The sequence below is a fragment of the Lacerta agilis genome, chromosome 2 (genome assembly GCF_009819535.1).
Source record: "Lacerta agilis isolate rLacAgi1 chromosome 2, rLacAgi1.pri, whole genome shotgun sequence".
Classification (NCBI taxonomy): domain Eukaryota; kingdom Metazoa; phylum Chordata; class Lepidosauria; order Squamata; family Lacertidae; genus Lacerta; species Lacerta agilis.
This window is the reverse complement of record NC_046313.1, coordinates 85439857-85454176: the sequence shown is the minus strand read 5'-3', so window position 1 is coordinate 85454176 and position 14320 is coordinate 85439857. Positions and strand designations below refer to the sequence as shown.

The 14320-nt window shown below is 42.3% G+C and overlaps 1 protein-coding gene across 1 annotated transcript in view; it reads left to right on the top strand.

The window, feature by feature from the left end:
• IFT122 (intraflagellar transport 122) overlaps positions 1-14320 on the top strand; it is a 62670-nt gene that overhangs the window by 23134 nt on the left and 25216 nt on the right. Inside the window, 3 exon segments of the mRNA XM_033141132.1 lie at positions 2213-2243; positions 2246-2352; positions 8971-9024. Coding sequence (XP_032997023.1) covers positions 2213-2243; positions 2246-2352; positions 8971-9024 — 192 coding nt within the window.

The window sequence follows — 14320 nt, the reverse complement described above, 5'->3', positions numbered from 1 at the left end:
TTACATGATCAAAGATCTAGTAAATGTCACTCCTAAAATTAAAGGATTTTGGAATGCACTTGTTTTCCACTTGGCTTACATTTAAAGGAAGAGAAATGGAGGGGGTTGTATAGAGCTTTGGCTTGGAGCTGGTGGTCACCCTTTTAAATAATGACTTGAATAAGGGCAGACAACAACTTCTTCACTTTGTGTCAATCTATATTTGGGAGTGTAGGATAGAGGATAGCATTAGAAATGAAAATCATCTTGACTGAGTGTATTATAAAGTTCAGCAAAAATTCTATTTACACGTAATTGTGTATAGAGAAAAAATATATAACAATACAAAAGATTCCTTCCAGTAGCACCTTAGAGACCAACTAAGTTGTTCTTGGTATGAGCTTTCGTGTGCATGCACACAAAAGCTCATACCAAGAACAAACTTAGTTGGTCTCTAAGGTGCTACTGGAAGGAATCTTTTTATTTTTTATTTTCTTTTGACTATGGCAGACCAACACGGCTACCTACCTGTAATACAAAAGATGGTAGACATGCAGAGGAGGATGTGAGGGTCATTCATAAACTAGACCTTTGGCAGCATTGTTGCAAATGCCATTTAGGCAAGTTTCTACACAAAGGGAAAAATTGAGCACAAAAGAATAAATCAACACAAATCTGACATCAGAAACGGCAATATTCAGAAACCAGTGGAACTTAAAACAGACTGCAAAGTAAAACTACTGAATTACAGTAAGAGGTCCAATAAAAGGGAGTGGGTGGCGCTGTGCATTAAACTACAGAGCCTAGGGCTTGCCAATCAGAAGGTCGGCAGTTCGAATCCCCGGGATGGGGTGAGCTCCCATTGCTTGGTCCCTGCTCCTGCCAACCTAGCAGTTTGAAAGCACGTCAAAGTGCAAGTAGATAAATAGGTACTGCTCCGACGGGAAGGTAAACGGTGTTTCCGTGCGCTGCTCTGGTTCGCCTGAAGCGGCCTAGTCATGCTGGCCACATGGCCTGGAAGCTGTATGGCAGCTCCCTCAGCCAATAAAGCGAGATGAGCACCGCAACCCCAGAGTCGTCCGCGACTGGACCTAATAGTCAGGGGTCCCTTTACCTTTACCTTTAAGGTGCTACCAGACCCCTTACCATTTGGGTTGTAATAGTAAGAAGTCTTGTCAGCCAGAAATGGATGGGGGAAATGCAATTGTTTGGCACTTGTTGTTAGACCCATGCAGGAATCTTTTAACTAGATGATTACAGAAGTAGATGTGTACATGGGATCATGTTGGGTGTTGCATTTCACAATTAAATTATCGTGCTGGAAGAGACGGAAAAGTTTAGCAGAGATGAAACAGCATAGAATACAAGAGGCAGGAGAAAATGTTGAATACATTTTAATTTATTTATTAGCACGAAGAACGTTAGCACTTGCTTTGTAACATGGATTTCCCACCAGCAACTAAAGAATGGATTTGTTTTAGCACAAGAGGGATGAAGTTGCTTGAAAAATATCTTTTTAAATTATAAATGGGTGCAATTTTAGCCTTAAGGAAAGGTATATTAAAGGGGATCCTGGAGCGGGAATAATTTTCAAACATTTAAAAGGCTGCGTGAATAGTGATGGAGTAATTGCATTCTGTTGCTTTGACAGAGAGAAAACTGAATGCTATCTGCAAAAGCAGTTTGGCAACAGAACAAGTTAGCCAGGGGATGTGTTTTGGAATTTCCTACACATGAGATGTTTTGTATAAAATTCTTGGTAAACATCTGTCGAAGAGCTTTCTTTAGTGAATACTGCTCTTAGAGAAAGAAACACTGATCCAACTAGTAACACTTAAATGGTATTTATATGTGATTAATTCTGTCATAATGTGGATGGAGATGCACATTCAGACATGAAACCTATGGAAAGCAGTGCCATTTAGATGGGTGGCATTCATTATTTGGTTTGTAGTCCAGTGGACAGTTGAATCGGATGCATGTCTTTCAGTTCCTGATCCAGCAAATGATAGACATCCAAATTTCCAAATTGGGGCACTAGGACTACATTATTGGGGCTACATTACTTATTGTATTCTATCATGTCTGAAATTGATTTATAGCATCCTAGTGGGAAATGCAGAAAATCTGGTTTGCCCCGCAGTTATAGCCGCTGTGATGTGATAGGAAGTTTATCAAGTATGGGAAACCACACTTATATCTTAATGCTTTACTTTGGTTTTTCAATTTGCAGTCAGCACCCATGTATCAATACTTGGAAAGAAAATGTTCAAAGAAGCCTATAAGATTGCTTGTTTAGGAGTAACTGACACAGATTGGAAAGAACTGGCTATGGAGGCTTTAGAAGGACTCGAATTTGAAACTGCTAAGAAGGTAAAGTGTTTTCAGCTTCGTATCTGATCTTCTGCAATTTGTATTAGCATGCAGAGTGGACAAATTGTGCATACATACCCAGCTGTATCACTAGGAACTGTGAGCTGCGTGCTTGAAAAAAATATTCATGTTGAAAACATGTAATTTCTTCTCTGCTATTTCTGTTCAGAATGCAGAAAATCTAATGGACTAGGGGTTAACACATACATTTTACTACTCAGGCTTTTAAATGCATGAGAAATCTCTAAATTCCAACTGAATTCCAGTGATAGGTAATGATTTAAATGTAAGTTTAATTAGAACAGCACCTTTTCACTATGGGTGGAAAAAAAATCACCCGTCCTTAGCTGTGTTGACCACTATGTGGCAGTAAAGATTTATTTTGCTGTAACTTAATAAGCCTGCTTAAAAAAAGTTACAATTCTTTGCCAGTCTTCTTCTCTCCATTATGAACTTCTTTAGCTTTGAATATGGACATTTATTCTATTTCTCCCTCATTCAAAAAAGCTTTGAACATCTCTTTTTAAATGCCCTCCTGTGTATGTCTATGGGGGGCGGGTATACAAACTTCACATGTTGCAAACAGTATGCACTCTCTTAACATCTGGAGCACATATGTCTTCTCATCCTGGCGGTGAGGAGTTGCATGGGCTTGGCCTTGGACATTGTAAACAAACCTAATAAGTGATAGCACATTTTCTTTCTCTTCTCCTAATATAAAGTCCCTTGCCATTAGGACTAGGTAACATTGTGTTTCCTAACATTTGTACTTAACCTGTTTTCAAGTTATTTCTGACGTAGCGTGGGAAAATGTACTTGCTGATTAAATATACTGCCCACCTTTGTCCCGTCATGGAATTCAAGGTTGAGTATATGGACTTTCCAGATGAGCTCCCATTCCGGCACTCACCAGATCTACTTTACTTCCAGCATGGTTGTGGTATGTTGTAGTGTGTCCCTTCAGACCATGCCCTGGGACCATTATTCATCATTTGTCTTTCTGCTTCAACAACAAAGGGGATTGTTTTGAAATTAGGACTAAGGTAAAGGTAACGGGACCCCTGACTGTTAGTTCCAGTCGTGAACGACTTTGGGGTTGCGGCACTCATCTCGCTTTACTGGCCGAGGGAGCCATCGTTTGTCCGCAGACAGTTTTTCCGGGTCATGTGGCCAGCATGACTAAGCTGCTTCTGATGAACCAGAGTAGCGCACGGAAATGCCATTTACCTTCCCACCAGAGCGATACCTGTTTATCTACCTGCACTTCATGCTTTCGAACTGCTAGGTTGGCAGGAGCAGCGACAGAGCAACAGGAGCTCACCCCGTCACGGGGATTCGAACTGCCGAAGTCTGATCGGCAAGCCCTAGGCTCTGTGATTTAATCCACAACACCACCCGTGTATTGCTTAAATACCAAGTTGTTCAAATGTATGTCCTTCTTTCTTAATTATTTTCACAGAGCTTCAATCAATACACAGAGTTTAGTTACAATTTTCATTAATAGTAGATTTTTGTCCCATAGTGATTTTGTGCAAAGATGTTTCTGTTCCTAGAGGTGAGGCATCTGATTTTCACTGATACCACCATCACCTACTGCAACTCTCCTTACTGTATCCTATACTGTTCCAGAGGATTCCCCTGACCCTCAAGAGCAGCTTTTTCAATGGGGGTGGGTGGGGGTGGGTTGTAGTGACAATTGATGAAAAACAAGAGCCTTGCCTTGTGCAAGCAGCAGTGTTTCCTAGAAAGCCACCACTGACTAAAACTCAATATGTTTCTTACTTCTTAAAGCATTTTTATCCTGTTACTTGGTCAAAGAAAGGGTATTAGATCTAGTAGTTTAAAGGGAGGTTGTTTTTACCATCTTGAAGATGTTAAGTAACCTGTCCACTTAGTATTAGAACAGATTAGCACAAAGAAAAATAGCTTCCAGAATACATAAAATGAGAGACACAACTATCCTTGTGTAAGCACAATATATTTGTTTTAGATTAAATATCTGTATAAATGAGGAGCCATCACTGCATTTATTCAAGCAGTAAATAGCTGTGACTTATTTAGTATGTTAAGATTATATTATTAAATGTCACAGATTATATTCTTAAATGCTACAGGGTTTGAGATTTTTTTATTGAACTTTTCACCTCTTAATTTATATGCTATATCATATCAGTGCACAAGGCAGCCCATGCAGATTAAAAAGATAATAAAGATGAAAGATAACAACTGAAATACATTTTTCTTAAAAACATTTTAAAAAGGAGCTCCATGCAGCATACTTAACCCTAGTCAACTCTCATTATTGTAATGACATGGCTGACAGTGGCTAAATTTCAGTTTCTTAGGAAGGCATGCAGGAGCTGTCTCAGATTAGCTGACAAAGGAACCTCCTAGCCATAGGTACTACATTTCCCCCTGTACTATGTTTGGATGCAGGTGCTTGCACAAATTGCACACCTGATTCAGCAGCGCCACCAGTGTCCCACGAATCACAAGTAGCTCATATCCCCAAGAGCATCCATATTACAAGCATTATCATATCTTGTCTGCATTCAACATCTGTTGTTGAGCCTCATCTATTTGACTGTGGGCACTAATCTAAGTTGAAGATAGCTACTCCTAGATGTTTATTAGTGAAATGCAGAGCATGCATGTTCTAAAGCATCAGGTGGTGTCCTCCATTAGCTTCTTATGAGTGTTAAACAACATAGGAGACAGTACTAACCTCTGTAGAACTTTGTGTCCAAACTGCTAAACAGGCTTCACCTAAAATTATTCTCTGTGGCTCCATTCACTCAGGATAGTATCTCTATCCAGAAGCAGATTCTCCACCAGAGTTATAAAAACTGACTTTGTCCTATATCTCTATTTGAAATCAGATTGAAATAGGTCAAGGAATGATATCTCATTCATAATGCCCAGAATCACTTTAATACTACATCCATAGACACCTTTCCAAGAAAGGAAAGGCTAGAAGTTAGTCTGAAGTTAGCTGGATCACCCAGATTTCCCTTTGGCTAGCAAGGCTGGTAGCATAGGTTTAGGCTGCACCTTCTGGTTAAGGCAGGAGCAAACTCTTTAGAAGTAGGCTACTCCCATGATCCTCTAGTCTGCTTCTTGCTTTTGTCAAAGATCCGTTTTGGAGCTCTTAGCAAGCCTTTTTCTGCTTGCAATCCTGAATAGGTTTTTTTGACAGCAAACATAGCCACCTCATTGCTCACCCTTAGCACTGATTTCATTGATCCCAGTACTTCCTGCACCACTCCACACGCTGCCCCACGCAAGGCACGGGGTGGTGGTGAAACCAGCGGGGATGCTGCTGCTTTCTCCACCACCCTGCGCCCCGCGCACCTTCTCCATTCACAGCGGCTCATCCCCGCTTGCTTTAAAGGGACATGGGGACGAGGGGAGAAACGGAGCGTTCTCCCCTCGTCCCCATGTCCCTTTAAAGCAAGCGGGGATGAGCCGCTGTGAATGGAGAAGGTGCTCCCCCTCCCTGCCTTTTAGAGGAGGAAAACCAGGAAAATATTGTCTTGTGGTCCGGAGCGCCTTATGGACCGAAAAATACGGTAATTGGGCTAAGGATTGTGGCCTTGTACCTTGATCCCTAAACTTTAGCTGTGAGCTAAAGGATCAGTGAATGGGAACTGCCTATGTTGTTAGGATTCCCAGCAATGTATTAATTCGTTCATTTTTGCCTCCCCACCTCCATCCCAGTTCCATAGCAGGGGCTGGATAGGTGTTTGGCTTTCTGCCCTCCTGCAACAAAAACTGGAAGGAAAGCTCTGATGGTGTGTTTATTCTTGGGCCCCACTGAATTGTGGTCAGTACACACATGAAATTCCCATTGATTTCAGTGGTACTTGCTTCCAGTTAATGCATTTGGGATCAAGTGTTAGACCAATTATCTTTCCATGGCTATGCCCATACTTAATTAGTGCATTCAAGAGATCTTACAATACTTCCGTCTTTTGAAAACAAAGTAGATTAGTGGTCTGACCTGTTTTAAAGTATGACCTGTTGTTGTCAAGTTTCTGGCCAATGCAATCTTAGTACTTGCTGTATGTTCATTTTAAAAAAAATGATACCTGCTTATTATAGATTGGTTATAATTTATCCTCAATGGTGATGACTAAGGCAGTTCCATCTTCTTTTTGCTGCCTGATGTGTGTGTTGTTTTGTCCCAAGAGTACATGACACATGGGTTCCTGTCAGGGAACTGTCCCCAGCGCAGTGCAAGGTGGTGGAAGGGCTCTTGGGATCCTACAGACCTTACAGTTCCCATTCTTAATAAAGGCTATACACTGCACAAATACATTTCCCCCTTCACTTGAATTAATATCGTATCTATACACATGAGGCTAAGTTTATTACAGAGCGCCCTGTCCATCCCGGGGGTCAGGAGCCCCGCTACCGCAAAGCGGGGCTCCGGTTGGGGTGCGGGAAGAGCGTCCCGCACCCTGGGCTCCCCGGCAGCGCCCGCGGAGGCTCCGAACCCTTCCCTCGCTCCCCCTGTAAAGGGGGAGTGGGGGTGAAGGGACAACCGGAGCCGGGCTTCGGGGACATGCCCCAACCGGGATGCAAATGCGGCGACAGAGCCCGCGGTGAGCGTCTAAGTTCTACCTGTGAAGAATGGAGCTAAAGGAACCCGGTGGTCGTGAGTAAAGAATTTGAGTAGAAATCGTGCTTTTGGGACGATCCGGGGGGAAGGAGAAGGGCAGCCTGCCTCCCTCCCTTCGAGCTCAAGAATCTAACCAATTTGAGTGATTACTGCTACAGAACTGGTTACAATGTATTTAAAATCGACACATGAGACTGGCAAACTTTTCTTTCGGGAAGTTAACTAGAGGAAAATATCTCCATTTAAAGTTGCGGTATTTGCGCTCCAGCTCAGGAAAATGGCGACGAACAAAGAGGGGAGTAGAAATATGACACCCACTTCCTCCTCCTCTGCCAGTATGTTGGGTTTCGTCCTTGAACTGGTATTGAACTCTGGACTAACGGATGAACAGAGACTCACTGCCTTGAAGGTGGAACTGCTTTGTAGAAAAGTCAAAGTCTTGTGTGGGGGTCTGAAATGGAACCAATTGCCCACAGAGGAGGCTTTTAAAACTTTTGACATTTTGGAAGAATGCCTTGCCAAGGAGCTGAGAGGGTTGATGCAAAGTTGGAGAGAAATGAGTGAGCTACTTCGGAGAAGAAATTCGCTTTCTGGGGGTGGCAGCCCCAAGGCGACGTCAAGATTTCTTATATCCAGTCCCCGAGGTGTGAGCTCGGGGGCCAGGGACAGAGAATTAAGGTATTTACAAGAAGAAAAGAAATGTTACAAAGAACCGAAGAAGCTGAGAGATGAGATGGATACCTCTGATCTCGTGGCAAGGAGAGATTTGGACTGTGCCTGGATCTGTGGACGTTTGGAGAGGGAAGCTACATGGAAGTTTAGTGCTGAAGCCACCAGGAGAAGAATAATGGACAGAGGGGGTGTGGGGTGAAGCATTAAGTAAATTTAAGGTAGCCTGATATGGTAAACTGAAATCGGAGGGTGAATACTGTCAACAATTTTCTGTTATATTTTTTATTTGAACATGAAAGGAGATATTTCAAGTTATCATGTTATTAGCAGCAATCTTAAGGATAGAAGAGATAGATTTGATCGAATGAGTTGTGAAGATCTGTGAGGGGGAGTATAAGTAAAGTGAATTTAAGTGGATTAAGTTTATGGATTAAGAGGATTGAGATCAAGATGTAGATTAAGATAAGAAATCGATAAGAATAAATGAAGAAGAATTATGACGAGGTATTATTATGATGATGTATTTTTAGTAAAATGTTGAAGATATAATTGATTGTAATTATACAACTGAATTTAATTTCTTTTTTCTTTTTTAGGAGAAATGGTTATAAAATAGATTAAGGAATATAAACTCGAAGGTGAAAAGGCAGGGGAAGTCAATAGTCAAGATATGGAAATAGAAATTTTTTTTTTTCTAGAAAGATGCAATAAGAAAACTTGACATTGTTTGTATTTGTTTATTTGTTTTGCATTTGTTTAATTGTAGGTGTGGGTGTGGGTATATGTTGTTATAGAAAAATGCCAATAAATTCTTATAAAAAAAAAATAAGTTTATTACAGAGCTGCATTTTTAAAATGTCGTTGTCTCAACCTGACTCTGTGTAACTCAGTGCTTTGCACAGCATGCAGTATGTTCATACCAGATATTCTGTTTAAAACTCCATATTTAGCTCATGCAAAAAGTATAAACAGTAATCCAATTCACTGCCACTTGTGGTACACAGTAATCAATTTTTGTCTAGTATACACAGTAAGTAACCATAACTAAGTACCGGTACTGTATATTCTGGCGTATAAGACTACTTTGTAATCCAGGAAAATCTTCTCAAAAGTCGGGGGTCGTCTTATACGCCAAGTGGAGAACCTGCGGTCGAGTATATCTCAAACTCTATATTTTAACTGGAAAAGTTGGGGGTCGTCTTATACGCCCAGTCGTCTTATATGCCAGAAAATACGGTATATGTGGAATATATTATACCTGTTGACTGTTAGCCTGCAAAATATTAGGACATTGCTGATGCATTTTTGCTTCTTTGTTTCAATAGGCATTTACCAGAGTGCGGGACCTTCAATATCTAGAACTGATAAGCAGCATTGAGGTAAAGGGAAAAAGAGGGGGATGCAAAATGTAAAATAAGGAAAAAGTTTATTCAGTGCAGTATCCATATAACAGAATGGTAAATGGACAATGAATCTATTGAGAGTAAAAAAAATGCTGAGTATTTTTGATTTGGAGTGATGATTGATATGTATTGACTTTGATCCACTCTTATGACAGAAACTTAATGAAGAAATGGGGAACGGCTTGAATATTCAATTATAATGCTGTAGATTCCTATTGGTTTTTTCAAAGTATTTTATAAATAGGAATTAATTAAGTCTTACATCACCCTCTTGAGATAGGTAATTATTTTTATCTCCATTTTCCAGACAAGGCAACTGGCACAGAGGTACTGTGACTTGCCCAAGGTCACATGACAAATCAGTGGCAGATGGGGGTAAAATTTGGGGCTTGCAACTTTCATGTTGTGCTTTTAACTTGTTCAGATTCCTAGCCCATGACTTGATAGATTTTTTTAAATTATAGAATAATTACTAAGAAGAATCTAAAAGAAAAGCAAATCTTTCACCACTCTGACCTTCCTGTAGGATGTCGTAGTAATGTAAAACATGTGGGTCTACAATGAGAAGTCTAAAGGGAATCCTTCATGTAGATGTTAATTGGGGTTCCTGTCTCTTGTGTAGGGATGCAGTCTGCTCTCTGCAGCCACTGGTGGCAAAAATGTCCTTGTTTATCACAGTGCTTAAAGGAAGTTTACTACTGACACGGATGACATTGGATGCAGGAAGAATGCCACAGTTATAATTATTTTTACAAACTACGAAAGAGCAAAAGTGTATTTGCGCTACTGAATCAGCCCACCATCTATCCTGTTGTTGTACATGATCTCTGGGTTAATTCTGATGCCTGAAAATGAATGGCAAGGGACCTCAAATTGTGCAGATCACTTTCGTGTGTAGCGATGGGGATAGCAAAGTCTAGGTTTGAGAATGGCTACCTAAACGGTTGCAACTATTTTAGACCTTTCTTGTGTAAATGTCCCCTGTTAGTGTGTTAGGCTTATTTTGAAGCTAGGTCAGAGCAGTACATGCCCAGCAGTATGCTATCTTGCTTGTGGCAGATCCAATGAAAAGAGAGATAGCAGGGTCCCAAGGTCACATATAGTGCTTTAAAGAATTTCCACTCTGTTGCAGTTTTATGCAGTAAAGGTACATTTTATTAATCATTTCACATGGGAAGAGCCCTGCCGGCTCCTTCAGACCAAAGCTCCTTCCAGCCAAGCATCCTATTTCCCAGACAATTCCAGGAAGCTCACAAGCTGGGCATCAACTCTCCAGCAACTGGTTTTCAAAGGTCTGCTGCCTCTTACTTGGATGGTCCACTTAATTAGCGTGGATAATAGCCACTGATGGATTTATCTTCCATAAATGTGCCAGATCCAGACATTTCATGTCATTTACAGAGATGCTGCATTATCCTAACCTCCCAAACCACAGTTACAGGTAGGTAGCCGTGTTGGTCTGCTATAGTCAAAACAAAATAAAATAAAAAATTCCTTCCAGTAGCACCTTAGAGACCAACTAAGTTTGTTCTTGGTATGAGCTTTCGTGTGCGTGCACACTTCAGATACACTGAACGGAAGTCACCAGACCCTTAATATAGTGAGGGAGTGGGGAGGGGTATTCCTCAGAAGGGTGGTGGGAATGGGTGATCAGCTGATAGGTGTGGAAAACCTGTAGATGACTGTTAACAACTGCAATTTGGTCTTACAGGGAAAGGCAAGGGGTGAGATGGCTAAAGATAGCTTTGTCATGTATAATGAGATAAGAATCCTTCTTGATACAGCACCTGTAGTGCCCCCTTTTTGTGCAGAATCTAGATGCTTGGTGTATCTAAAGATACTTGATGTTACTGACTCCCAGCACAATTTTAGTTTGTTGCTCTGCTGCTGTATGATTCATAAAACAATAAATCTGCCCCCTCCCATTCTATCAAGCTAATTTTGTTTTAGGTGTGGGTTTGTTTTTCCATTTGAAGGCTATGTGCTCCCCCTTTTCAGAGTGCTGTGAAAAAGCTTTGACCATTTCACTTCTCTACTTTTGATAGCAGGAGCTGAATTGAGCTGGGAGGTTCTGGATGCTACCAGTATTTGCAAGCCTGCCCCCCAGCTGTCCTCTGATTGGCCCATTCTAACAGGCAAGTCCTGCTAAGCCGTGAAGGCACAGGGGGAGGCTCTGGTGTCCTCCAATGGTGGCGCCACAATGTGGATGGCCCCAGGAGCGGGCTGCAGCTGCACCGGGCTGCAACCGCCACCCCAAGTTCCAGTTGAGCAGCCATTGTAAGTTTCACTTCTCTGATTTTGATAGAAGAAACTGAATTGATAGAATTCATTTAGGGTGCTGTGAAAGACCCTTCAGGGCAGGAAATGACAAATAAATCAAGCCTTCTGCATTGGAGCATATATCTAGCCTTTCTCTCATTAAAGTAAAGGGAGATGTGGAGCAATGGCTTCTAAAATGAGTCTGAATCTGTAGAATTAGTCATTTGTCCCTACCCTTTATCCTTTGAGATTTGTTTTAGTCCTCTGGCAATGAACTTGCAGATTATTCAAAAGATAAAATGCAGTAGGGGGTATACTTTGTAGGGTTGTGTGTCAGACAGACCCTTAAGATACATGGGGGAAGATTCTGTATGCTGTAGGATAAATCCTTGAGATGCATGAGGGAGCTACATTAATGAAGGAAAAGCTTGGGAGGCAGGGATAGAATAGAAGATGCTATTCTGTTGATTTGGAACACCAACAGCTGATCAACAAAAAAGGTAGGCTATAAGACTTCAGCACTAAATTAATTGGAGAGAGGTGGCAGTGGCGTAGGAAGGGGGGAGCGAAGGGGGTGGGGCGCCCCAGGTTACAGGCTAGAGGGGGTGACATTCTGGGCAGACACACACCCCTGGCATGACACCCAAGCCGAGCCCCGTGGACGCCGGGAAAAAGCTACACTCGGCGGCGGGGCTCACACACCTGCTTGGCGTGCGCTTTGCTATTTCCGGCTCGGGCGGAGGTTAGGGGCGGACTTGCCCCTCGCCTCTGCCTGAGTCGGAAATAGCAAAGCGCGCGCCGAGCAGGTTAGCCGTCAGTGCGCACTTTGCTACTTGGGCTGCGGGTGGAGGTGATCTGCGGGCCAAGCCCCACCCCTCCCCTCCGCCCGCAACCCGAGCGGGAAGGAACAAAGCAAAGTGCTGAGTGGGCGCCGCTCGGCGGTTTGCTTCGTTCCTTCCCGCTCAGGCTGCGGGTGGAGGGGATGGGCGGGCTTCTCTTGGGCCGCTAATGCCCCTCCCTGGCTTGCCTCCGCTTGGTAGCACGCATACGCAGCGTTGCTACACATGCTTCGAACGTAGCGATGTTGCGCATGTGCGCTACGGAGTGACTCCGCCCCCGGGTTGCTGCCCCCGGGTGGCGAAGCGGCTTCCTCCGCCCCTGAGAGGTGGAAGCAAAAACGAGCTCTCCTGCCTCATGTTAGATAACCTGTGAGATGGATCACAGATTAGTCCCTATCTTGTAATTCCCTGTGCTTCACAATGTAAGTCCACAGTGGCTATATACCAGTATGCACTGTTGTTTAGCTTAATGTGGGTAGTTTAGAGAGAAGAGCTGCAGCTCAGTGGTAGAGTACCTGCTTTCGCACATGGAAGGTCTCTGGTACAGTCCTTGGCATTTCCTGGTAGGGCTGGGAATGTCCCTGTCCTGGAACACTGGAAAGCTAGATAGACCAATGGTCTGACTTGTTACAAGGCAGCACCCTACGTTCCTTTGTGATTTGGCATTCTACATATATGCATGCTATAACATTAAACCACCTTCTCATAGATAACATGCCACTAATTAGAGAGAAACATTTGCCAAATCCTGTTTTTCATTATGTTCTTGTCAGATTAATTTTTCTTTTTAATCCAGATGGTATAAGAATAACTTTCAGCAGCCATTTGATAAATTTTAGTACAGCTAGGTTTTGTGATCTTGAAGTGGGGCAATTGCATGTGGTTTGGAATTGCTAGGCTGGTTTTTCGCACATTTGAGGAGCAGGGAGCAACAATCATATATAATAAAATAGTATATACTCACATGCAACTTGGTGTGTTTGCATATCTCTTTAGGTGCAGAACAAGTGGACTGAATTTCATTCTAGACTTGCTTCCTCACTGACTGGAACACTTCTTTGAAGTTTGCATGGTTTCTCTTTAGGTCGTCCAGTCACAGTAAAAGTACATAATGTTGGGAAACCTGTGAGCAATGTGCTTTTTTGGTATAGAAAGCAGGCAAAATCAGAGTAGACAGAATGAAGTAATTTCTGTTGTGGGCTGCCCTAGTTTATCCCTGGGAACGAACAACAGGATTGCACACTCTTTCTTTCTTTCCTTGCTTCTTCCCTCCTTACTTCCCCAGTGCAAACATTCTGGTTTAATTAAACTGCAATTAAATGGTTTGTCCAAAATGAGGAATGTCAGTTTACAAACCAGTTTCTTAAACCAACTACAAACACAATGCTAGACCATTCTTCATTGCTAAATGGACAAGCCTCATGGAGCCTGTGGTCGGCATGAGCCTTGCTCAATAACCCTTCCTCTCTGCTGCTGAGAGGAGGAATTCTGCCGAGTTTACTTTCAGTTCTAAAGAACCTTGGCTTATTTTTACGTGCAGATGAGGAAACCTGGTTGAAAACAAACAATGCTTAGTTGCTAAGCAAGTCAACTTCAAACCGTGGATTATGAACCTGTCTTGTTTAATTAACTGCTGATTGTTTTCAACCAGGTTTCCTGGGTTGCACTTTTGAGACTGAAAGTAAACTCAGCAGCCATCCTCCTGTTTGTGTGAACACAACACTGATGCTTTGCTCAGGCTCATAGAGGCTCATCCATGCAACACTAAACTATGGCTAAGTGTTGTATGTGGTTTAAGATCCTGCTTCATTTGCTAGTATTAATCCACAGTTTCCTGTTTTGGCAAGAATACTTAATTGCTTAAATGAGTATGTACCTGCCAAGGAAGGGTGGAGGCAAGGGAAGCATGCATTCTCATTGCTCATTCCTGGCTAATAAACTATGGATTCAGCATCTGAACTGGGCGACTGACTTGGTAACATTTAAGCATTCTGCAAGTCTGGATATTACATTGCTTGTTTCAAATATTTCCAGGATACATTTAGAATGGAATCAGCCTCTGTGACTTGGTTTAGAGTTCTAGCTAATGCCAAACCATGATCTCTGCAAATGCAGCAAGAGTTCAGAAAATGGCATCCTTAACGCCTGCTATCTGCCAGTCAATTGGTTCCACC